General features: G+C 43.1%; 1 protein-coding gene across 1 annotated transcript in view; it reads right to left on the bottom strand.

Annotated features, from left to right (window-relative positions):
- CDH13 (cadherin 13) overlaps nt 1-26,939 on the bottom strand; it is a 984,184-nt gene that overhangs the window by 760,278 nt on the left and 196,967 nt on the right. Inside the window, exon 2 of the mRNA XM_033128954.1 lies at nt 12,062-12,173. Within this exon, the coding sequence (XP_032984845.1) occupies nt 12,062-12,173 (112 nt within the window). The remainder of the gene's footprint in view (nt 1-12,061; nt 12,174-26,939) is intronic.

The following is a 26,939-nucleotide window of genomic DNA, read 5'->3' as shown; positions in this document are numbered from 1 at the left end:
GGAATAAAATAGGCTGGTGTGGCGGTTGGCCCCTTTTCAGGGGCGGTCTGCCAAGACAGCATTTACCAAGTTGCTCACAAGTAGAAGCGGGGTTGTGGGGGATGGGGGACTGGAACCTGGAGGCTGGGCCACCACCACACTCTGCTGCCTCCAGAAGCGGCTGGGATGTGAAGAGGCCAACTGCATGTTTTAGCAGGATTGAGGTCTGTGACTTTTCAAGGGAATGTCCTCCTAAGGACTGTAGTCTGTAATTCTGAAATCCAAGAAGATCAGCATTCCAAAAGGGTTTTCATAACTCATTTGGCAACCAGACCCAACCTGAACTAATGTGATTGTATTTGTGGCCCTTGTTTATCTTACTTGAGGTAAATATTCACATTTGACTGCTGAAGTGTCTGTTTTATTACAGGATGCTGCCCCAGACCCCCTGGTGGAGTTGTATAATAAACAGCACATGCACTTTGTTAGTTTCCTAAATTCTGAAACACATAAACACATCTGTATCTATGGTTGGGAAGAATCACTTCCGTGTTTTTCAGGGAGCATCCTTTTAACATTTAGCCCCAAGAGACCAAACATGAGAGAACAGTATGTGTGTGTGTATTGGAGGGGGAGTGGGGAAGCACGTGTCCCTAGAGCATGAAAATGCCCGAAAGGGAGACTTAGAGAAAATAGGCAGAACACGTGTTCTGTTGCAGAGGAGCCAGGCTTTACTGAAAATTCTGGGTGCCACATTTGGTAGACAGTGCACTGCCCATTCGAACGGCATCATTTTGTAGACGCTTCCTCCCTGGCCTTATCTTTCAAATGATAAAATCAACCAACCTATACATAGAGCTTGCATGTGGCAACTGCTGTCCTAACACTTCTGCGTGTGTTATTTTCATGAATCCTCAAAACTTTAGCTCCATTTTACAGATGAGGAAACTGAGGAGCTAATAGGTTGACTGACTGGAAATATTACCCATTGTATGTGATGGAGGTAAGCGATCAAGCCAGGAGTCCACACCAACAGCCCTGTGAGGCTCTCGGGGACACCCGATTCTGTCCTCAAAGGAAAGGACAGGAGCACTTGTGTGAGAGGAAACCGAATACCGCAGTTCATATGAAAAGAACACGCCAAGTCAGGAGATCAGAGCACGTTTGCACCACTGGCACTTCTTTTGACATATTAGATCTTTCAATCAACTTTTACGCCCTCATCCATAAAATGGGATTTGTAATCCTCCTTACAGTGCAGTTGATCTGATTAAATGGATAAAATGGTATCCCCTTTCCTGGACCAGAGTAATTCAAACTGAAAAACCTGCTCTCGTCTTAGGGATTTTACATGACTACCGGGTCTCTCGCTGCGGGTTTACCAACTCAATTTTTACCTGGCTGATTCCTTTTGGTGTTTCAGGTCTCAACTTCTCAGACAAAATGTCTTTGGCTACCCGTTCTATACAGTAGCCATCCAGAAATGTCTATCATAGGACCTTGCCTTATTTCCTTCATAGTACTTATCATCAGCCTTTCACATATCATTTTCCTGTTTTCTTAGGTGTCTATTTCTATTAGGTGACTGTCTCTTTCTCTCCACAAGAATAAAAGCTCCAACACAAGAGGCATCTTTTTTTTTTTTTTTTTCCTGGTTCAAAGTGTTATCCTTTGTACCTAGTACAGTGTCTGGCATAAGGTAGGTGATCATTCTGTGTTTCTTAAATAACAGACTAAAAAGTAGTAGTGACTCCATGTATGTCATTTCCTTTCCTACCTCCTATTTCTAGCTCCAGAAGGAGAATGTGAATTTGGTCAAATACAAAAAGTGCTTGGGGATATTGTCACTGACAAGTATTTAAACCTCTTGCCCTTTTGCTTTCAGGCCAACAAAAATTTCCATGAAAATTAAAATCAAAAGTTCAGACAGAGGGCACAGCAATTATTAGAATGTGTGTGGATTTGATCTGTTATAGGATAATAAGATCTTTTGCCTTCTCAAACTACTTAAAGCCATGCTTAATTTTTCCTAATTTATGTTTTGATGCCTTACTCAGGAAGCAGCCTAATTCATGTTAAATTAGGAGATGCTCCTGTAATATCCATACGTTCCAGAACAGTAGTCCCCCCTGATCCACGAGGGACCGTTCCAAGACCCCCAGTGGATGCCTGAAACTGCGGACAGTACTGAACAATATATATATATATATATATATATATATATATATATATATATATATATATCCAAGAAATGTGTAGACATTTTAAGAAAGGAAAACTGTATTAAAATTATGATACTCAATATGTACCAATAACAAAAGATGACAAGTCACATTTGACTTCTGCAATTACAAGAGGTGCTCAAAGTGGTTACCATCAGGGTCCAGACACTTCTGATTATGTGAACTACTGCTTGAGCAACACTGACCAAAGAGTCCACTTGTATCCATTTTTGGGCACCCCTGGTGTGTGTGTGTGTGTGTGTGTGTGTGTGTGTGTAATGTGTATTTCCTATACATATACCCAAATTGCCAGCATCACTACTCTTGTGCTTTGGGGCCATTATAAGTAAAATAAGGGTTACTTGAACACAAGCACCGCAATACTGGGACAGCAGATCTGATAACCGAGACGGCTACTAAGTGACTAAGGGTTGGGGAGTGGACAAAGGGAGGATTCACCTCCCTGACTGGACAGAGCGGGATGGCAAGAGAGTTCATCATGTTACTCAGGATGGCACCCACTTTAAAACTTACAACTTACTCATTTCTGGAATTTTCCCTTTAATATATTGACCATGGGTAGCAGAGACTAAAGAATGCAGAACGGCAGAAAAGAAGGGGACTACTGTATTCTTAATCCCTTGAAGAAAAACAGAGATAAAAGAGATTTACACCAGTTCCAGAACCCTGTGAGTAAAGACGCCCAACAGGTTGAAGAGTGAGGCCGTATGGCAGCACTTAGAATTTAACTGTCTTAATGAGGCAATCTGCTCACTAGCCTCACCAGTGAGAAACCTGGCCTGATGGCTGTCCTCATCCCCTGCCGCCTAAAAGACACTTCCATTTGCCTGTGCTGGGTTCTAAGCATTCTCCTGCATGGAGCACAGACTGCAGTCATAAACCGTAGTACCGAAAGGGGCCGTGGCGATGGAGTGAAACACCCTCGTGGTGGACCCCCTTGCTTTCACAAGCCCACCATCACTCCTTTCCTTTGGAGAACAGCATCTCATTTCCCCAGACCTGGTCAGTAGGGATACGGAATCCTCTGGGATACCATGATTGGCTTAGGGATAAGCCACGACCCAAGCTGGACCAAGAGAGAGCCATGGTATGTTTGCTGGAAAGCTTGGAAAAGAGATGTTCCGGGGTATGAAGCCGGAAGAACTATAGGCTGGGACTGCTGGTAGCCATCCTGGCGGGAAGCCTCTGAGAGTGAGGGACGCCAACACTGTAGGAAGCAGAGCGGAGGAAGGAAGAGGAATATTGGTAACATCATCAGAGCAGCTGCATCCAGGTCTCCCTAAAGCCAGCTCAGACCCTGAAATCATGTGAGCAGCTAATTCTCTTTATTTTTGCTGAAGCCAGTTGGAGTTGGGTTACTTTGGATTTGGATTAAAAAAGTCCTGACGACGTAATGTATCCTCATCATACCAATGGGGAAACAGAGGTCCAGAGCGGAAAAGGGTCATACAAGTCCACGTTTGAGCTGGGATAGACTCCAGTGATTCTGCATCTCTTTTGGGCAACTTCTAAATGTCTCCCCCAGTCTAGACCCTTGGAGTCCTCTGGGGTTCTGCTCTCACCCTTATTTCACAGTCAGTGGCTCCTCAATCGTGTGGCCATCTTCCCTGCCCATACCTCCCAACCCCCTCCATCTCTGAACTCCTGAAATGGTCCCATGGAAGCCTGAGCCTTCCCTCATCTTCTCTCTCATCTGTCTCTTATTCCACATCTGGAGAAAGCAAGCCACACACTCTGATCAAGACTCCCCTTTTCACACATTACCGAATTAACAATTCAAAACACTGAGAACAGGTTTCAAAGTCTCAGTCAGGGCTAGCCAGCCCCTGCCCTTCCTCTTAGCAGTGCCCTCTGCTTCCTTGCCCAGCAATAACAGCAATGGCTTGGTGAAAACAACACGTGCCTTTGGTCTTTTGCGGCATATCCTTTGATCCACACAGCAGGCTTAAGAGCAATGGTGACTTCCTGGAGGGGAATTTAAATGCCAATAAGGGGCAGGCAGAATAAAAGAGAGAGCCTGCTGGGTGACAGGAAGACCAGAGGTGGCAGGGCCACAGGGCAGGCCTCAGATGTTATCACTGCTATACTCCTTCTGAGGCTGATATTTTAGTGCTTGGTATGGACCAGCCACTATTCGCAGCCTTTTACACGAAATGACATTTACTCCTGAGAACAACTTATTGAGCTGGTAGCCATTAGAACACCCATGTTTCAAATGAGGAAACTGAGGCACAGTGTTTCCCCCCAAAAAACTGGCTCGAGATACTTAGCTGACAATGAGCTGCCCTTAGATTTGAACCCAGGCAGCCTGCCTCTAGGGTCTGTCTCTATTCTAGAGACCCGATACTGCCCAGAAGTGATGAGGTTTTTTTAAAGTGAAATTCTCAGTGTTGACAACACATTCCTGTCATGAAACACTCCAGACTGTCACACTGAGCGGCCAAACAGGACAGACATATCTGTGGGGCAAATGTAGCCCAAGTGTGATTCCTCTGATCTGTTTATTTCTTCTATTCTCCTGATAAGAAAACTTATGCCGAGAGAGCTACATCTCTACCAACATTGCTCAGCTCCTAAGCCCCTTTCACTCTGTTATTTCACGTTTCCCAATCTTCAAAAGATAATTGAGGACCCAAACCCATGGGGAGGAACTCTAGCATTTTATTATACCCCTCCCTAACTTGGATATGTGTTCTTTGTATTCTGCAGTTATTTCATTACATCATTTTACATTTATGAAATGAAGTAGTCAGTATAATTCATTTACGGGGTTCCTAATAAATACTAATTGACTGATTACTAGATTGTTATAAATATGTGAGTAGGAGGGAAGGGCAAACCTGTAAAAATACTACATTTCTACAGGACTCTGTTTAAATATAGGAAAAACAACTCTCATTAATGTAAATAGGAGTCTACATTCTGACTCAAAGTATAATCACCTTCCTAATGACAGAGTGAATTACATGACATCAGAGTAATTTTTCTTGACATATCACAACAGCTTAAAACAAATATACCACTTGAAATTTCAACCTTATTCAGATCTTTTCAGTCCAGGTAATGTTAAATAATTCCACTAATCAGTTCATCAATCTCCCAATCTGAGAGTAAATACAAGTTAGTAGTGTGAAGGACAACCAGAAACTGGAAAGGAGATTATTATTGTTTTGTGTTTTTTGTTGTTGTTTTTTTAATCACCAAAACAGAAAAAAAAAAAAAGAAGAACTTAGGATGGTCTTAAGGATAAAGGATATAAAGAGACAAAAGCCCAAGTCCACTTGAACTCAGGAAACAGGCATTTCTCCACCTGCCAGGTTGGAAAGTTCATTCATTTTTTACCATCCAAATGAAATCTTTTCAGCAGGGTCAAAAGGGCTTTTGTTTTGACATTTAATTCACTGGCGATGTATTTCCTGTGTTAGAATGCAAAACACCTCTCATACTGCTTTTTCATTAATTGCCTTCATTTTTCAAGTTCCCTGTTTGATTTATAGTCAATTAAAAACACCCTGGAAAGCCATGACTCATGTATGTTAAGTACAAATATGATTAATGCAACAGGATGCACTCTCCATGGATGACCCACCCCTAACCAAAGTCAGAGTGTCAAAGTGGGATGACCAAGCAGTGTCTTGGTGAAAGGAACTCATGGGGAGGGTGCAAAGCCAGGAATACAGGGTCCTGAACAAGATGGCACTAGATCCATCCAAAACAAGGAAGAAGGGGGACTTTTTCTATATTTTTCTGTTTTTTTCTATATTACAGAGGAAGAATGAACTTGGCTATGAACAGAAAATATATAATGTGGTAGGAAGTTCTCTTTGTCTCATCCAGATTAATGAAAGTGGATGGGAAAATTAAGTGGCAAATTGCCTTGATATTGCACCACCAACATCAACCAAAACTACAAGACCCTAGACCAGAACTCTGGATAAAAGCCAGGACACAGGAATCCTGGGTTCAAATCTTGCCGTCACCAGTGATGAGCAATATGACCTTGGGTAAATTGTTTCACCTGGTCCAGCCTTAGTATCTTCACCTGTAAATGGACACATGAAAATGCTTTTCCCCTAAGGGCTGTTAGGAGGTCCAAGGGGGCTGATACAGTAAATGCCAGCTATGAAGGCCACCGATGCCCCAGTGGTCAGCACTGGTGGTGCTTTATAAAAGTCCCGACATCTGTTCCTAAAGTTTTCACACTCGTTACATTTTCTAGAAAAGCGTTCTCTCTCTCTCTCTCTCTCTCTCTCTCTCTCTCTCTCTCTCTCTCTCTCTCTCTCCTCCCTTTCTATCAGCATAGGCATACAGCCCTTCATGAGGAGATGTCTGAAGAATTGTCCCTGATTCTCCAGAAAAATGAACATATTGAAACTTCAGAAGAACCATCAGAAAAGTCAAGAGCAAAAAAGTAACATTAACCTAATGCCTTAGATCAACGATTTCCCACCAAAATGAGGTAAATAGAAACATTTGGTGCATCTTTTACAAAGCAAAATCTACTCAAAGGACTACATTTTCTTCTATAATTAGTCCTTACACTGGTTTTGTTTGGTTTTTGGTGCCAAATGACCTTTCAAAAGAAAATTTGGGCTAATGTAAACAGGTTACTCATTTAATTGCTTACGTTTTAAATTTTTTTATATCCAGACTTCAGATAATGTTTTAAAATATGCTCTTATCAATCCAAGATTTAAAAAAGAAAAATCTACTCATCGGTGAAATTCAAATCCTAGAATCACTGCTTTAGATGTTTTTTTCATCTCTTGGCATTTTTAATGCCAATGATTTATCTTCAAAAAAGCTAGGTATAGATGGCCATTGTAAGGAAATTGAACCTATCTAAGGTCTATGAATAACAACAATAATAACAACAGCAACAACAATGGCAATAATAACAGGAATAATAAGTGCAGCTTCCATTTATTCATTGCTAGTTTCCAAGCATTTTTCCATCGGTTATTGCATCAACTCAAGAAGTAAGGGCTGCCATTATCCTTCTTAGAGAGATGACATAATTCAAACTCAGAAGATTCAAATAACTCACTCACGGTCACACAGCTAAGATGTGACTGTGTCATATGTTTGAAACCTAGTCGATGTGAGTTTAAAACTAGGTGACCCTAACTGCAATATTAGAACCATCGGGAGGATGCAATTGGAGCCCACCCTTTTCACAATCATCAGAAGGTGAAGTTCCTCCCCTGGGGGCAGTTTCTAAGAGGCAGCAGGGAAGACGATGACTGGCTCCGTGGAAAGCATGCCCTGATGAGGGGAAAAAAAAAAAAAAAGCAGGAGGTAGTCACAGGTGTGTGCCCTTTCTCTCCAGCTTGAACGAACAACTTTGGGCTCCCTCCCACGTAGGCTCAAGTTACCCTGGGACGGCTGCCTCCTTTACGGTCTGTTTCTGTCTCTCTCAGGAGTCTCTATGTGACTTGGGCCATGTTGTTTTGTTAGGGTCTGCAAAGAGACCGTGAGCACACACCAACCGTGTGTGCTTCTCCTCCATGTTTCCCAAACTGGCTCACAGTTAACAGAGTGGAGCAGAAATGATACGTGTGCCTCGTGAGCTGAGGGAGTTATTCACCTGGAGTGCCATTCCCCCATTCTTTATTGTCCCCCTATCTGCTAGCTCGGTGACAGAAGAGTGACTGGAAGGCACAAGATGGCAGGACCGAGTTGGAAGTAGCCTGGGTCCTCAAGCTCCTGCAGGGAGGGCAGCCACTCGGAGGAGAGCTACCCAGGGGTACAGCCCAACCTGCACCCATGTGACCTGAATGCAAAATGAACATTTATTCTGTTAGGTCACTGGGGTTGTTTGGTGCCAAGCCTATTCTGACCAATGCAGTTTCTTTATTAGAAGTGTAATTGCTTGTAAGTCTGCATTTTAGGTGAACTCAGGTGTGGTAATTTCTCTCTGTGTATCTGTGTGGCTTTTTGGTGTGTAACCCAGGAGGAATGATCCATAAAGGATGACCAAGTTGGGAGAAAAGTGCTGACCTGATAGAGGTTGGGTGGCCAGGGAGTGTCCTTTCTAGACACTGGTAATTGGAGAGTTTTCCTACTCATAGAAGCTGGAGCATCAGGAGTATGGCTTTCCCTAGCAAACACGACGATCACAGATCCCTCCATAATGCCACAAGGTCTGTTTGAGCTGAGAGCGGCAGAGAAGAATATGCCCTTCTGCAATTTTACAGAACACAAGATAGCCAAGGGCTTATAACTTGGTCTTTTTCCACATCAGCTGGGTGGCTGGTCAGTTTTCCAAGTCAGTTATTCTTCCGGAGCTGGGTATCAGCTGGGAGGCTGTCACCAGGGTGGCTATCCAAATCTTATGGTACCAAGATGGTGGCTACCAGAATCACATGATTTTCGTGTTGCAGGAGAAGCAACCACACCAACCAATTTTGGATAATTCTGGGTTTTGGAGGCCATTAGGAACTCCTGCCACAAACCCCTCACAGATTCCTCCCGGAGACCAAAGACCTTGCATGGATCTCTCCTTTTTGAGTTTCTGCCTTCTAAGCTGCCTTCTCCTTTCTTCCTGTACTTCTCATTAAAAAGGGGCATAGCCACGTACATCTTCCCAGCTCATCTTTCAAGACTGAGATAAAGCCGGAAAAGTTTTGTCCAAGTTATGAGCTGGGGGCTTTGCACTACACAGTGGAAGAAACCACAATAAAATCATTCTCCTGGTTACATTAGAAGAAATGGTGGGATACCATGTTTTGATCCTAGAAGCTTGTTGAAAAATGGCCTTTTAAAGACGAAAGCAAGTCTAGTTAGTGGAAAGAAGAGAGGAATAAAGAGTTATTGGGATGTGAAGGAAATAAAAGGCTTTAGAACAACTGAGAGAAAGATGTATCGAAGTGAACAGTGAATAAAATATTAGGGAAATAAAAGGAGTGGGGATGACCATTAGTAACAGTTGAAGTAGAAAAAGATAAGGCCTTGAGAATTGAGGAGAAAGATGAAAAAGGATAAAAGGAAATATTACTGTCGGAACAAAGAGAGCAGGGAGCCGTGGACAGAATAAACATTCCCTGTAACCTGCTAAAAGCTGAACACAGAATTGGTTGAATATAAGTCTGGGGTATGAGCAGATAGACTAGGTCTGTCAGGCAGAGACAACACTTTCAGACAACTTGATAGAATAGTGAAAAGTATAGACATCAATTGATTGTGCTGTGTTTACACCTTCTATAAGACAAAAATTCACAATGATTGGACACCAAAGTTCTTAAATTGAAAAGATAAAGGAAAAATGGAAAGTGCAAATGACACAAGTGAAACCCAAGATACTGTCACTAACCTGGCTTCTTTCAACATCTGTTATTACCTAGAACACCCCTAACCATTTCTTGGATTTGGGTACTTGACCCCAAATATCTAAGTATTTTAATACTTTCTGGTTTTGTTTGATGCTTTTCAGTTTTCATCCACATGTTAACCTTGTGTCAATATAGTGTTCATTCTGAAAGCATCCCCCACTCATTGGTTTCTTGGTTAATTATATTTTTCAGAAATAGAAGGGTCTTTTGTTGAACTATAGGGAAATACATGAAAGAAACTGAGAATGAGAGAGGAAAGAGGGAGGAAAGGAGCTAAAGAAAGCTGGGGTGGGGGATGGAGAGAAGGAGAGAGAGGGACGGGGGGGGGGGGAGAGAGAGAGAGAGAGAGAGAGAGAGAGACTTAAAATGTTAGTTGGTTAGAGGGACAAGTCCATTCAGTATTTGGGGCTTCTTATTTCTTCTTACAAGTGGAATAGAGCAGTATATTGCTACTACATACTTCTGGAAATCCAAATTTTTCCCAACAATATTTAATAGGCATTCTCAAATCTTCATTTAGGCCTAACAGACCTTATTCACAGGGTCTACACTCATAATAATCTATGTCCTTTGCTTTGAGATGAACTCAGAAGTCCCTAACTAGATTTGCTCTCTGTATTTTTTTCACTCTAATAAGATATATGGACCTACAGTTTCACTGAGAGGGGGCGGTCTGATTTTGCTGTTCCAACAATTCACATATAAATTTTAAAATATCCTCAAATCCCGTATCATTGACTTTCCCTGATTGTGCTATCATTGATAATCAACCCAGTTCCATTTAGCATTTACTAACTTACACAGAACCAACAACCATAACCCACTTAATTACTTAGGGGATTGAAAACACACACACACACACACACACACATACACACACACACACACACACACTGGAATATTAGAATGTACAGTATGGTCTAGTTTAAATTAAAAAAATCCCCTGCAGTATGATTGTTTCCAGCTTCTCAGCAGTGAATTAAAAGCTGTTTGGTGTAGTGAAGATTACAGCAGCAATCACATTTATGGGCCTGTTTTGCATACCAACACTATTAATTTCCATACTCAGGGTGGCTTCACATTTCCACACATGTTAATATAGATATAATTTGGGATAATCACTTAGCAAAAAAAAAGAGAAGAGAGAAAGAAAGGGAGAGGGAGAAGGAGAGAGAGCGAGGGGGAGAGAGAGAGAAAGATAAGAGGGGAGCCAGAAATATGATTCTATTAAACCACGTTCTGTTTGAAACATATTGATTCTGATTAATAACAGAATCAAAAGACAAATGAGGGTTCCTGATGGCCTGACCCAAGAGTCACACTCAGGGATCAAATTAATATGAAATCACATATTGGAATTCACTTATTGTGCCAGAGCTGCACCTTGTCATTACAGACTCTAATTACTGAAATGATTTCATTGGCGTAATTGCATCAAGATGTGCCTGGGCTTCACCTTGGACAGCTCCCTTGATGCTCCACATTGCATCTTCATTATTGTGTTCCTTTCAACTCTTAAAATGTGTCCCAGCCTCACAGAACAATCCAATCGAGCAGACTGATTTTTTTTTTTTTTAACTTTTCTTTAAGCATGCCAGACACATAGCACAGGAATGAAGGACTGTGGCCAGCCCGGAAGGCGAGCCTGAGTCCACAGGGGCAAATGCACAGTTATCTTCCCTGAAGGGACCTCAGGGCATCTGACGGAATTAAACAACTGTTTTCATATTCTTCCTTCCCAAATGTAAAAAACTGGTGCTCAAGAGCCTACCATGAAATGGGTGTTTGTCTACCATCAGTTTTAAATTCTGCTGTGCTGAAACCATGCTCGTTATGCATTTAGCAATGCATTCCATGCTCTCATACAGATAAAACAATGTAATATCGGCATTAAAAAACAGGAAGAGATGAGAACCACAGGTCTAAGGGGAGCATATTTTAAGGAAACTAATTGGAATTTGGGGGTGGGGCAGGATTCGAGTTTAATCTCCAGAACAGTCAGGTGAGGTTTTGAATCTTTCTGAAAACCATCTTATTAGCTTTAAGAATAAGAGTTTTGAATTCCTATGCCTAAAAATTCCCAGAAGCCTACATCGTGCCCTCACCATTATTTTGATCTCATGCTATGAATGACAAACAACAGGTAGAAGAGCAACCCACAGGAAGGCAAAGGTTTTGCTCTCAGGGCTCTGCCCAGACGAAATGGATTTCATTTCCTTTGCACAGAGTAGCAGTACTGACATTGAAAGCCGGCGGTCCCCTTTTTTGGGGAGCGGTTGGGAAATGTCCACCAGTAATAAAATACTAAAAGGACATACACAGCACTCTATTCACCTCGGAGCTGACAAGGCCCTAATTCAAGACCTACCATTCTGGACCAAACAGAATAAGAATAAGGAGCAGAGAACACTGAGTGTAGGGACCACTACATCCTGAGACCCATGAATAGACACTGGGGGACTTAAATATGACAACAGACCAAAAGCATCATCAAGTGACACTGCTTACGGTTTAGGATCGCCCGGTCTTCAATGAACTCGGCTGGCTGATCGATATGGAACACTTTTTGCTGAAATCCAGGAGTGCAGTCCAAATCGTCTGCAGATGTTAGCAGCAGCACCTGAGAAAACCGAAGCCATCAATATTGTAACAGCACTTGTGTGTTTGCCCTGCTAACTTTTACCAAATCTGTAACTTTTAGAAATGAACTGAGGTTTTAATTTCATCTCCCAAAGGAAGAGGTAAGTTGATACTTCTCCCGCGGTTGCCAACAATTTTGCTTTGGCAGTGAGATTTGGAAACCGTGCAAACGGGAACAGCTGCAGCAGTTTCCATGAAGTTGGAGTTAAAGAAATAACTTTGTCAGATTTTTACACCTGCGAAGACTCTCACCATGGTTTCCGTGTGTGAGACTTCATTACAAAAACTGTCAATTTCAGAAGCTAAAACCAGCTTCACTTTCATAAATACGAAGGAACGTTGTTGTCTACGAAGAGGAGCAAAACGGAACCACTCCATTGGAAGTTACTTTTCAAAGTAACCTGGGGCCCCCTAGACCTTCATGGCCCAATGTGGTGGTGTCCTGCAGGGTGTCACACAGGGTGTCAGCTCCCGCTCCCCACATAAGAACGCAAGAATGGTGAGGCCAAAAAGGAACACCAACAGAGCCATAGATAGGAGAGTCAGACCTCTATATTCTCACTGGAGCTGGGTTGGAGACACAGGAAGTAGGATCTACACGACCCATAATCTGCCGCCCACTTCTCTGCCTGCCTGCCTGCCTGCCTGCCAACCAGCCAACCAACCAACCAACGAACGAACGAATAAACGAACCCACCAACCAACCAACGCAGCCACCACAGAAGTTATCTCAGCGGCTAATTGACTAACTGATTACAGCTGATGGCCAATCAGTCACGGCTGATGGCCATCTCCTACCCGGGCCAGCACCTTTCCACGTGAGGCTGAGATCCTGGAAACTGCTCTCTGGGGCTCTGTCCCCACAGGTGGCCATGAGCTCACGTGGTTACTGAGCTCTTCATATATAGCTGGGCTGAAATCGTCAGTATAAAATACGTGCTGGGTTTTGAAGAGTAAATACCGAAGAGACAAAGAAAGCAAAATCTCTAATTAATAATTTTTAGATGGATTACACATTCAAGGATAATATTTTACAGATTGGACTATTATTAATTTCACTGCTTTTTTTTTACTTTTGTAAATTTGGCTCCTAAAAAAACAAAATTTACAATTGTTTCCAAAGGCTCAGCTTAGTCTTTGCAAATGCTTCATCCAGGGGTCAAAATTTTAGGTTTTATGGTTTGGAAGATACAAATATGTGACATAATTCCTAGACGAGGAGTAATTTAATAAGGTAAGAGATAGTCGTAGGTGTAGTAGGCAAGTCTCACCTTTATAGCAAGCACCCACCACATATACTGGCACAGAGAAGATGTTCCGTATACTTAATGTACTACTGCTAACATTTCTCATCCTTTACTATATGGACAGCACTGTGCTACGTTTGTTATAGGCGTTATCTCTTTACTTTCCACCATAGCCCTGGGAGGTATATTATAAGATACATTTTACAGACAAGGGGCCTGACATTCTCGAGAGGCTAACATGTTTGCCCAATGTGGGGACAGAGTCCCAGAGAGCAGTTTCCAGGCTCTCGGCCTCACGTGGAGGGGTGCTGGCTCGGGTAGTAGATGGCTGTTGGCTGTGGCTAGTTGGCTGCCAGCTGTTACCAGTTAGCCAGTTAGACACTGATATAACTGCCGCGGCTGCGCGGGTTGGGGAGTCGAGTTGGTCGGTTGGCAGGCAGAGAAGTGGACGGCAGGTTGCAGGTCATGTTTATCCAGCTTCCAGTGAGACTACAGTGCAGGGGTGTCCAAACTGCGGCCCGCGGGCCAACTGCGGCCCGCAATCCATTTTTAATTCGCCCGCAGCAAATTCCAAAACTTTATCTAGTTTACTTAAACCAGGTGAGGCAATACGTACTTCACCTCGAGTGAGTGGCCCGGCTGTTTGTGTATTTTACCGCATGTGGCCCTTGGTGAAAACCGTTGAAAACAGTTTGGACATCCCTACTATACTGGTATGACACCCCTACCTATGGCTCCGTGGGTGTTCCTTTTTGGCCTCGCCATATCCTGCGTTCTTAGGTGGGGAGCGGGAGCAGAGACCCCGCAGGCCGCCTCGCACGACACCCAAGATCACACAGTTAGGACGGTGGAGCCAGGATTTGAATCCAGGTTGAAGGGTCCACTGTCAGAGCCCCTCCCCGACCCCTCAGGCCTTGCACGAGGGGCAGGATTTTGCATTATTTGCCTGAGATGTTTCTCTGTAACCTGTGGCGGGCGGCTTTACCTGTGCATGGTGCCAGCAGAGAGTGTTTGGAAATTCACAACCCCAAGGCATTCCACGACCACAACTGATGAGAACTGCTGCACACATCCCCCAGCTCCCTCACCCCTCAAGTGAGACGTCTCGGAGGCAAGCTTGCTGCCTGTGTTCCAACTTGGATTTGAGCTCCAGCTGATCACAGTGGCATCTGACTTGATAACTCACCTTCCATTAGCTGCCTTCCCTTCCTTGGAGCATTTCCTCATGCCCTGTTGGTAGTTTTCTGACACTACCCTCCAAATAAAACTACTTACACTCAAATCCTTGACTCGGTATTTGCTTCCCGGGAAACCAGACACGAATGCCAGAACATAAACTCTTAACCACGGCACACGGGCGATTGACGGAAACTCATTACCACCCCGCCCCCGCCTGCAAACTCAAAAGTGTCCAAAAGGTTGGCAGCTGTGGAACTGAGTCCTGTCTCTAAATATCAGGCCTCTGAACGTCACTGAACCTCAAGGAATGAGAGCAAGAATCAATCTCTGGAGGTTCGCCGTGAGGCCGGCCTGAGAAACATTACAGAAATTGAAATGGGAGAATCATCACCCTGGCCGACATTGTCTTTCTAAAATCAAAGGGGGAAGGATACTGCCATCCGGGATCTGAGCAGTTCTGCCTGTGAAACTTCCCCTTGCTTTGAGAGCAGGCTCTGGTTAGATCGCTTCTGAGGCAAGCATAATGCTGACATCCCAAGTGGCATACACAGAGAATGCAGATTCAGGACTCAGAATAACTTGCTGGCAATTCTGCAGGCAGAAAAATCGATAGCAGGCCACTGTTAATTCAGTTAAACAGCAAATAGTCAAAGGAGGCCGGCCTCCAGGCACCCTGTGCCTACAGTTATACATTAACTTTCTAATCAGCAAATCCTGCCCTCAAATCCCACACCGCTAAACCCATCATCATTCCATAGGAACTACAGGAAATGATGTTTCTCTGGGGCTCCTGAGTGTAGGAATCCGGAACTGACTGTGAGCATGGGTGAGTTGAGTCCCACGTTCATGTCTGTCTCTATCCTGATTCCTTGGAGGCTCTATTCAGGATTCCTCTGGAGTCATAAAGGAAAAATAAACCTTTTCCGACTGCTGACCCTCAGGGAGGATGGGCATAGTGGGAGGACTCCCAGAGGCCCTCGCTTTGTTTGTGCAAATGCTTGGATCATTCTATCCATCAGTCAAAATTCAGGTTAGATGTGTTGTAATAATAAAAACATTGCAGCACTCTCCTGGGCAAGATCTGACTTTGCAAGGCAAGAACTAGTCACAAAATCAATTCACTCTCTCCTCCCTGCATTCATTCATTCATTCATTCATTCACTTATTCACTCATTCCCAAATACTTATTAATACTGAGATTCTGTGAGCACTTACCATGTTTCCCCGAAAATAAGACCTAACTGGAAAATAGCCTTAGCATGATTTTTCAAGAGGACATCCCCTAAACATAAGCCCTAATGCGTCTTTTGGAATAAAACGTAATATAAGACCCAGTCTTATTTTGGGGGAAATACGGTAGCTAGGTGTTGTCCTGGAGATTTAATTAAACACAGGATAATGCAAGAGTTAAAAGCACAAACTGCAGAGTCACTTTGCTTTGTTCAAATCTTGGCCTTTGTCCTTTACTGATTGTAGATTTGGCATTTGTCATGGCCACTCTGTGTCTCAGTTTTCTCATCTAGGAAAATATGGAAAATAACTTGTGCTTTGAGAGGGGCTGGGTGGAGTCAGTGGGATGCAGCGTGGAAAGCATTTAGGAAGTACTGCAAGGAATAACCAATCAGAAAGGTATTGACTGCTAACAGGGACTAGAAAAGGTGAGAGGCATTAACAACTCATAATTTAATTGATTACAATTAAATTTTAACTTGAAAGGGAATTATAGGTCTCTTCGGGAGCATGTAAAAGCTTGGGGACAGGAAAGTAAACTCACAGAAAGGACATTTCTGCTTCCATTGCAAAGATGGGTCAGAATAGCTGGGTAAATGGAGAGTAATATAGACTTGGCTTCTTAACCAACATGCTCTTTGCTTTCACACCAATTTCTTTGTGCCTCTATGGGTTTCACATCTCTGAATTGACAAAACTGCATGTAAAAAAGAAGAATCCAGACTAATTTACGGCTTTCCAAAAGCTGAATGTCTGAGTGGGGAGTAGTGGTAGAATGTTCTAGTTACTGCAATTGCCCCTTGACTTTTTAGCAGATGTCAGATAGTGTCTATACATGAATCTTCCGTGGATCCCCACTCTTCAAATTCAATGGCACTGAGTTTGGTGGTGGAATATGAAGAAGCATCGCTCACTGGTTTAAAAATGAGTACCTGGGCGGCCGGTTGGCTCAGCTGGTTAGAGCGCAGTGCTCACAACACCAAAGTTGCCAGTTTGATTCCCACATCGGCCAGTGAGCTGTGCCCTCCACAACTAGATTGAAGACAACGACTTGACTTGGAGCTGAAGGGTCCTGGAAAAACACACTGTTCCCCAATATTCCCCAATATAAAAAAAAAAAAAATAGGAGTACCTGAACATGACTCCAAAACTAGGCAAGCCACTCCTCCAGCATCATCGGATGTCACTTTTATAAGTGTGTTACCTGCACACACTTTCCCCCATACTCTCCTTAACAGTTCCAGAAGATATGCTGTGAGCAACATTGCGAATGTGCCCTCGATGCCATGGAGATACCATATGGTTCTTTTGTTCATTTATGCATTTTCTTGCACCTCATAAAGAATAGGCAACCAATACACCTGGGAAAGCTCAGGAAAGATCAAATTTTATGATGGCCAAAGGATTTCTATAACCTGAAAATTATAATCAGCCTGTGTATGAAAGCAGATTCCCGTTCAGACAGACAATAAGTGCAGGACAGATACGCCGATTCTGTATGAATCCCAAAGTAGCAGCTGTGACTTTGGGTAAGTAACCCTCTGTGTCTCAGTTTCGTCAGATGGAAAATGGCAATAATAATAGTATCTGACGGGTTATTATGAGGATTAATTGAATTATTATAAAGAGCCTTACGTAGTACCAGGCATACAGTAATTGTTCAATAAATGTTTGCTCTTATTATTATCATTTAGTAGTAGTAGTATCTCTATATATTAGGCTTAAACCTGTATATGTGATTCATTGGTATTCCCCAGAGTTGACATTTACAAATATCATCAAACGATTACTGTCGTTGCTACTATAAAACTGTTCAGTGGTAGACTATGCTTAGAAATATTGAAAAGGAAAGAGCAGGGACCGGAATCAGGAAGAAAATCAGGAGGGGGTTTGCATCTCAGGGTCAGCTGCATAATATGAACATGAGTACCCACTGTGTGCTGAGCTGAGCTGTTTGTGCAGGACACCGCACATCCTTTCCAATGGCAGCTCAGCGCTCGCTCCTCTGTGGAAGAGCTCTGCCCTAAACTTCCACGGACATACGAATAGCAAATCCTCACATCATGCTCTTTATACCTGCTTCTCTTTTTAGCTCCCATTTCTATGCTGCTGTGCAGAGCTTTCTCTTTTAAAAAGAAAGGGTTTATGTTTATCCTGACAGATACTGATTCAATAACATAGCCAACTTTGGAGTTTGCTTCCAGAGAAATGACTTTTTTTTTCTGCCTCAGCCTGAGGGTTGCCAACTGGCAGCGTATGTATGGGATGGATGTGGCCAGCAGAGGTGGTTAATTTAGCCAGAGCAGTGTGTCATAAAAGTTAAATTATCATGTTATGTAGCGGACACCTCTCCGAGCTGTCCTTGGCTCCACCACTGCCTGTGTCACTGCTCGCGCTCATGGACTCAATTACACGTTTGTCTGGCCCTCTAGGCATTGGAGTTTGCAGCCCTGTTTTAGACTTTGGAATTAGGCTCTTCACGCAAAGAACTCTCCTTGTTGTAAGTCTCTAGTTACTTGTCATAACCGTTCCCATAGCCCTGTGTTCTCTAGCAGTCATTTCGGCCACGTGACTAAGCACTGGTTAACAAGACGGGTGAAAAGATTTTCACCACTTCGAAGGACTTCCAAGAGTCACCCCAGAGAAACAGCCCCGAAATTAGTCACTGCTTAGAGGACCAGTACCGGGGAGAGCTGTCCCACAAGGGGACTGCACGTTCAGGGTGCAGTCCCTGAGATCTGGGGGTTTGCTACAGCAGCTTGTCTGGCTGACTGACTGCACCCATTGTGGAACAGAGGCAGAGGGTCTTCTCCACGAGGACTCTCAGACACATCCCACAGGCCGGGAGAAATATCTGAACTGAAGAAAAGCTTAACACCATTGTATTCAAGAGCCATAAAGAAAAAAAAATAAAAACAAACAAACAAACAAACAAACAAACAAAAACCACCTTCTTGCCACAAGTAAATAATTATCTCAGCAGGCTGTGCACCACCTCAGGTCTCATCCTCTCTTAAGCCAGTTCCGAGATGGTATTTTTCAGATGAACTCGCTAGCGTCTCTTGGCCCCTTGTTTTTCTTTCACTGACTCACTTGCTTTCTGCTGTCAGCGTGGATGGACAGTTACTTTATCCTTGCCTCAAAACACCTCTGCTTTACTTTTGTCACAGTCAGTCTGCTGGAATCAGTTTGGAGGGGCTTAGATTGGCAGGGAAGAAAGACTACTATCTCTGACTTGCAGGACATAAAAATGTTACAGCAACGTATTTTGTAGATTCTTTATCCTGCCAGAGACTGAAAACCCAGAGTACTGAAAGGGTTTGTAAAGGCACTCTGCCCACGGGGAGAGCATGGAGAAAAGAGATAGTTCAAAGGCACGCACGCACAGGCACACCAGTGCACACTCGCACATATACTCGTACACACACATCCAGAGGCACATGCTCAGACTATCGCTGTGAGTGTCAGCTCACATCACCACACTCCCACTGAGTCAGACCTCCTTCAAACGATCCCAACGTTTTATGGCCCCTGGAACACAGAACACTTTCTTGGCCACTTTCTTGGCCATTATTATAACAGACACTTAGAAATAATGTTGTGATTCTTGGGAAAATATGGGGGGGAGCGTAGTTCCAGTTTGGTGAGTCCTGATGTGGCCTTCGTACGCAATTTGAGATCAATATTATAGACCTTGTTTCTAATTGAATGCTACTTAGTATTTCTTTTTTCCCTCAAATTATTAAAAGGGAAGTTGCAAAATAATGGCTCCCAAAGAAGTCCTCAGCCTAATCCCAGAACTTGTGAGTGTGTTAGATTTCATGGCACAGGGGAATTAAGGTTAAAGTCAGCTGACCTTAAAATAGAGTGGTTATCCTGAATTATTTAGATGTGATCACAATGATCCTTAAAAATGGAAGAAAGAAGGAAATGTTACAGTGAACGCCAGTCTCGGTGATCTGGTGTGGGAAAGACTCAACCTGCCAAGGTGGGCTTTGAAGGGATAGGAAGAAGCCATCAGCCAAGGAACGCAAGGGACCTCTAGAAACTGGAAAAGAAAAAAAAAAAAATTTTTTTTCCCTTTGAACCTCCAGAAGGAGTGCAGTCCTGCTGACACCTTGATTTTAGCCCATTGAGAGCCATTTTGGATTTCTGACCTTCAAAACTCTATGATAATCCATTTGGGCATAATCCTTTTCTTTTGTCCTCGCAATTATTCCTGTAAAGTGATGGGGCATTTTGATAAGCTGTTATGACAGAGTGGTTGGGTCCATTTTTTTTTTTTTATTAATTCCCTGAATGAAAATTTAAAATTTCTATCATCTGCCAGGCCCTGGGCTAGATGTTCAAGATGAAGAAATGAACAAAGTCCTGGATAAATTTATTATCTAAAAGGAACGGCAGACATGTAGCCAAATTATTATAATATGATGTGATATGATATGATATGATATGATATGATATGATATGATATATGACAAAGTTTGTGTACCTTTGGAACTAGGAAGTTCAAAGCAGAGATTCTCGAGCTAGACCACCTGGGTTCAAATCCCATTTTACCACCTAGTTGCTGTGTAACCCTGGACATGTTACCTAACTTCTTCTCTGTGCCTTAGTTTCTTCATTTGTTCAATAGAGCCAATAATTGCATCTACCCTCATTGGTAGTGAGGTCCAATGAGTTAACATGTATCAAACATTTAGGATAGGAACTGGTTCATGATAAATGCCACATGCTACCAATTGTTATTATTATTTCTATTAACTGTAGGAGTATGTATAAAGTGTTATGGAAACACAGAATAAGGAACAACACATACTTAGGGTGAGAATAGGAACTGGGGCCGTGTCATAGATAAGGCCATTGCAAAGATGACTTTCATTTTTCAAGTAGTAAAGTATAAGAAAGAATGTTCCATGTAGGGTTTTGGTAAGTGCAAACACCGAGACATGCCAATTGAAGAAACAGGGAGCCATGTGGCAGGGATAACAAGCTCTGGGTTGTTTTCAAGATCATTTGAAAGTGTTTTGTCATCTCAAAATAGGATCAAATTGACCAGGCATGTCCTCCTTGAGTCTGGCTAAACAGAGCCAAAAATAACCCACTTAATGAAATCACAATTTTAGTCTAAATGGAATTAACTCTTTACTATTAAGATGCCAGGATTAATCGACTAGACTCAATTGGTAAATTTTAAAAGAAAAATACAGCTTTGTAAGAATTTTAGGTAATTCAATTGGGAAGATTTGGTTGGCTGGCCCTTGGTAGAAATGGAGACTGTGCTTGCCCTAGAGTTGGTGATACTCAAGTCTATTTATGAAATTTTAGTCATTAGATTAGTGATGCCAAATGCCAGATAGAACCCGCTTCCCTTAAGTCAAGCAAAGGAGTCCCTATATGAGATACTCTTGGGTGAGTCTTAGTAGCCCCAGGAAGTTCAACTGAGCAAATATTAAATACCTACTGTGTGCCAGGCACCGGAAGACTTGTCTGGTCTACACATAAAAACCTAAATCCGTGGAGACAATGGATAGGAGACTTACTCAATGGATAGGTCTGAGGTTAGAGGACTCAGCCCCATAGAAGCCTGGTGCCTGAGTCCGTTATCTCAGCTCACCTCCCATCTCAGCCCCTGCTGCAGTGGACAGTTCCCCGAGAGCTCACGAGCCCCACAGTGTCCTCCACTGTTTCTCATTCTGCTCTGAGCTTGTTCCTGCACAGCAGGGCCCCGTCAATGTGAGGGCAAGCAGAGCTGGGGAACGCAGAGGACTTGATGCTCCAGGGACGGTCCTCAGTGCTGCCCTGGGTGCTGGGAATGGCAGCTGGTTAAACGCCTCAGCTGCCTTCTGTTAGGTGGCCTCCTCTGAGAGACATCCGTGTGCGACTCGGACACACACACACACATACACACACACACACACGCGCAGAGGGTGCCAAAACAAATGTCTACACATTTTAAGAAAGGAAAAACTTATTAAAATTACACTGATGGTAACCATTTTGAGCATCTCTTGTAATTGCAGAAGTCACACGTGACTTGTGTTCATCTTTTGTTACTGGTATATATTGAGTATTACAAGTTTAATACAGTTTTCCTTTCTTAAAATGTGTATACATTTTTTGGCACCCTCTGTATATTACATATATAACTAGATGGGGGAATCCTTTCACGATGTATATGTCTGTCAGGTCACCATGATGTACTTTAAAAATACTGCAATTTTGTTTGTCAATTAGACCTCAATAAAGCTGAAATAACAAATAAAAAATCCCAAGTGTCCAAAAGGATGTCAATCCATCACTCATATTTTCTGGCAATACTGACCTATGGAATCAGAAAAATCTAAAATGACGACCCCACAGATGGTCAATGCTTACATGTGTTGTGTCCTGATACTGTGTCAATTTAACAACTAGACTATGACCTTTTCTTGCTTAGAAATAATTATTGGATCCTGTCTGGCCTTGCTGTGAAGTGGAACATTTTATTCTAACTGTGCAACTCTCAACACTTTCTTCTCTGCCAGACATTAGACAAGATGTCAGAGTTGTCATCATACCAGAAGGTTTTTATTAATTATCTTTCAGAGGCAAAGTCCTTTTGTAATTTATTTTTTCACACCAGGAAAATTCTTCTATTGAACTAAATGTCTATCTTGTTAAATTATTTTTTTCTGCTAAAGGTTCTCTCTTTGAAAGTTCCAGAAGAAAAGAATAAACCCAGCAAAAATTGGTGTTGAAGTCAAGGAATTGATTATGTTAAGCAGAATACCACATATCCTCCCCCGGGACAGGGTGTAATGTTTGCATCTTTTCTTTAAAACCTAACTGCCTGATATATAGTTAAGATAACAATTTCTTCAAATGTTTGCTTGCCTGAAACAGATGGAACTGCAATGACTGCTCTTTACATGCCAATCAATCATATTTCAAAGGATTCATTCACTGGTGTAAGCAACATTTATGAAGTGCCTACTATGTGTCAGTGACAAGATATACAAAAATTAGTAAGACACTTTTAGTAACACAGAGCACAAAAGGAAAGACTGATATGTAAACACCTACTTTTTAAAACACAAGGAAAAGTGTTAGAGCAGAGTAAGTGATCTAGTAGAAATCGGAAAATGGGGAACACAATTAACTCAATGTTGGGGGGTTGGAATGAAGTCACTAGAGAAACCACGGTCCTAGACACATCGATTTAGATGATTTTGCTTGTATACCCTTACATTTTAAACAGGAGAAGATGTACATTGGAAAGGACTATGAGTGATGGTAATCCTTGAACTCCCTCTTCAGGATTATTACTCAGAAAGACTCAGCCATCTTAAGATGGAGCTACCCCGATGATGAAAATATGCCTAAAGGCTTGGATAACAACTTTATTTTTAAAGAGTAAGAATTCTTGAGAAGATAGGAACTAGAAGACAATTTAATTTAATATGCAATGTTTTTTTTCTGCTCTATATTTCTAGAGTAGCAAGCAAGATGGTAATAGAATGCCTAAGTGGAGCATGAGGTAGTCTCAGGATTTAAGGAAGAAATGGAGGGAGTCCTTCCAGCAGGGAGGAGCTTCCAGAGGAATCCTGGAAAGTGTTGAACTGCACAAAGTTGGGAAGCGGTGTGCACAGTCTGCTGCCATGAGCTCAGCAGCTCTAGTGCAGCGCTGGGTCTGCCAGGGCCCGATTCTGGTGGTTCGGGCCAAGAACTTCCCTGGGTTTTTGCAGGGCCTTTATACATGTGAACCATCATGACACCAAGTAGAGCTTCCCTCCTTCCTACAGTGACACTTTCTAATCAAGGATAGGGTTACACTACACATAAGTTAAAAACAGCCTGGAAAACCCTTACTAATGGGGCAAAATGGCGCACCATAATTTGGTTTCACAGTAAAAGAAAATGCATGAATCCTTGATTTGTGACTGTGTTATTTAAATGTTGCTTTTGATGTTTTATCCAGAGTCCTATCTCAAACGATCAGAGATAATCCTGCTTTCTTTCATAATTAGGGAGCTGCTGCTTTGCTAAGCTGGAGGATAATCAACTTGACCTTGAAAGTTTGTCTGTAGTACCACACTCATGGCAGCCACACCGGAGTTTCCCTCAATAGTCAAACATCAGCTACAGACTCTGCTCCAAGGACAAACATGCTTTAACAGAGAGAGTGCAGATAATGGTGGCTGACAGGCCCCATTCGGCCACTGTTATCTGGTAGATGGCCTTTGGTTTGTGGATTAGGAGCTAACATTTAAATATCAAGTATTTTTACGAATGCCTATATTTGAAATAGCACTGGGACTGGCGTCACACAGGGCAACACTCCACAGGGGATAAGGACATCCTCCTGATGGGCAGACCTTCATCTCCAGACAACCACAATCTAAGCCCCTCTCCATCTGTCCCCAGCAACAAGTACCACGTGCCTTGTATTATCCCAGTTGTGCTGCTGGTTTCCTAAAATAAACTTCAAAGTGATTTTTGGTTTGCATTCAACTTTACATAGATTTTTCTCACATCCACTCCTATTTTTTTGTTTTTTTTGTTTTGTTTTGTTTTTTGTTTTGTTTTGTTTTGTTTTTACATTACCTTCCTGGCTTCCCCGAGCACCTGAGCTTCCATGCTTCATCTACAAATATTGCTAGAAAAAGTTTCCCTTGAATGGGTTGCAGAGAAGTTGTCTCTGTTGCAGTGAAATTCCCACCACCATAAGAAAAACAAAAAAGTCTTCACTGTTCTCATGAAACTGCTTCCCTGTTTACCACCTTCTAATTTCTGAGGAGCTGAATCAGCCCGCTCCATTACTCAAGTTCATATTTTTCAGATCATCAGGGCCTCCCTCTGAGCCAGCTTGTTCAAAGGCGCACGCATTTGAGGGTAAGAAAAATAGCTTATTGCTGGTCTCCAGAGACAGGACCTCCTCTCCACCAGCTTCATAGCAGTGTCCAGGGATCGCCGTCCTCTCTGATCTCTACAACAGGCAGCAAGCCTCACCGAAAGCAAGCAAACACTCGCAGTGTCGAGGTACAAATATGCTCAGCCACAACATCCCTCCATCATCACCACTGCCTCAGATTGAGGTATCCATAAGCTAGTCTCTTCTCTCCATCAAGCAAACGTCTCTCAGGTTTTGAGCTGAGAAGAAAGAAAACATCTGGGCCAAAAGTTTGAAAAGGATATTATATATATGTTTTTCTCACGTCTACTTGAGTCTACAATTAGCTGAAATTTCATGAGTCATTCCTTGGGATATTTTTAACTCAAGCTAGGTTAAGGCAATCATCAACGTTTCTGCTAATCCTACTGCTCTTTCAAAGTAAGCCTGATTCTTCTTAGAGAGAAACAGTGCATCTCATACCCATAGTAAAAATTTGGAGGAAAAGGGATCATGAAAAGTTACACGGTGCGAAACGTGATCATGAGAATGGCCTCCACATGTGGCAGGGAGACGACACTACAGTCTCCGTAGATAGTCAGACGTCAGCTACAGACTTTGTCCTACGGGTGAACGAGCTAGAGCAGATGCCACAGGCCTCGTCACCAGTCTATCTGCCAGATGGCCAGCGAAGCTAGCATGCAAGTGGGAGGCCCTGACAGCAAGAAGTATGGCAGTGGGAAGGGGTCTGGGGAGGAGGGAGACCTGGATCCCCGTTAGGGTGACCAATTGCCTGGTTTTCTTGGGACTATCTGGGAGTCTCAGTCCCTCAAGTCACATATCCTAGGAAAGTCTTGAGGACCAGCACCCCAGCTCCAGCAGGGCATTGCTGGCACACTCAAGTTGAGCCATTTGAGAGGAGAGGGATACAGGAACTAGCAAAAGTATGGGCAGGGTTGGGGAGAAGGGGTATGGGGCACGGGGAAGCTTCCCAGTAAAAGTGGGGCACCTTTAGAGCTACACGGAGTGGGGGGCCTCCCTGAGAGGAGCCTTGACCTCCTAATGGAGGGACACAGCTCCTGCAGAAACATAGTCTCCTCCTCCTCTGGGAGCTCTTGCCCTAGTCCCCTATTGGCTAAAGTACTGACTGGCAAATCACTGCCCCCAGGCCAAATCCAGACCACTGCCTGTTTTTGTAAATAAAGTTTTGTTGGAACACAGTCACACACATTGATTTCCTTACTGTCTGTATCTGCTTTCATGGTTGAGTGGTTGTGACAGACATTTTGTGTCCTGCAAAGCCTGAAATATGCATGACTGGCCCTTTAAGAAAACGTTTGCAGACATCTGGGCTAAGCCCACTGGAAGCCGGAGGGCAGGGGGGCTCCATATAGGGCAGAGGGCAAGGTGGAGAAGTGGAAAGGGCGGAGAGGCTAAGGAAGCTGCTCAACATGCTCCTTACCTGTGACACTGGTCACAAAACTGGGGAACTACTGCGAGAATCTAGGCCAAAGTGCTGCCAACAGAGGCACACCACAGTTACCTGGAGGATAAACAGAAGCTCAAGCTTCTTCAGCAGACTTCCAGGAATTAGGTTCCTGAAGAGAAACTGCAGTTGAGGAAAGATGGGATCAGAAAAGCCCAGAGGCACTCAGCCTCTTCACGGGTCAATTTTCTGCAAGTTCAATATTTTTTCAAAACTTTTTTCAACATCCAAAGAAAATACTTTAAATTCATACATAGGAATGACACAAGAGTTGTGTTTATTCTTTGGGCTAGAGAACCATGAAATGTTTCATAACAATTCTCAATATCCATGTGACAAACATTAATTAAGCACTTACTACCTCCTGTCCTGTACTAGACACTGCAGATAGCGTAGTAAGCAGGACAGAGATGTTTTTCTGCCCTCATGGAGCTTATTTCCAGTAGAGGAGATGCCAGTAAACACGTGAAAAACAAGTAGGAGATCAATTCAGAGTGATACGTTGTATAGAGAAATTAAAACTGCGTGACGGGGCAGGAGGAAGGGCATTAGATAGCAGCTGGACGGGCATCTTTAATGAGGAGAGTGAAGAGGACTTGTTCACACCAAGTCAAGAAGAAGCACTTGCGGCAGAGGCAGCAGCAAGAACAAAGGAAAGGCTTTGCTGGAGGGATATGCCCCGTGATGGGAGAAAGGCCAGGGCAGCTGGAGGACAGCACCATGGACAAGGCC

The sequence above is a fragment of the Rhinolophus ferrumequinum genome, chromosome 15 (assembly GCF_004115265.2).
Source record: "Rhinolophus ferrumequinum isolate MPI-CBG mRhiFer1 chromosome 15, mRhiFer1_v1.p, whole genome shotgun sequence".
In the NCBI taxonomy this organism is placed as follows: Eukaryota; Metazoa; Chordata; class Mammalia; order Chiroptera; family Rhinolophidae; genus Rhinolophus; species Rhinolophus ferrumequinum.
This window is presented reverse-complemented; position numbering and strand designations above follow the sequence as displayed.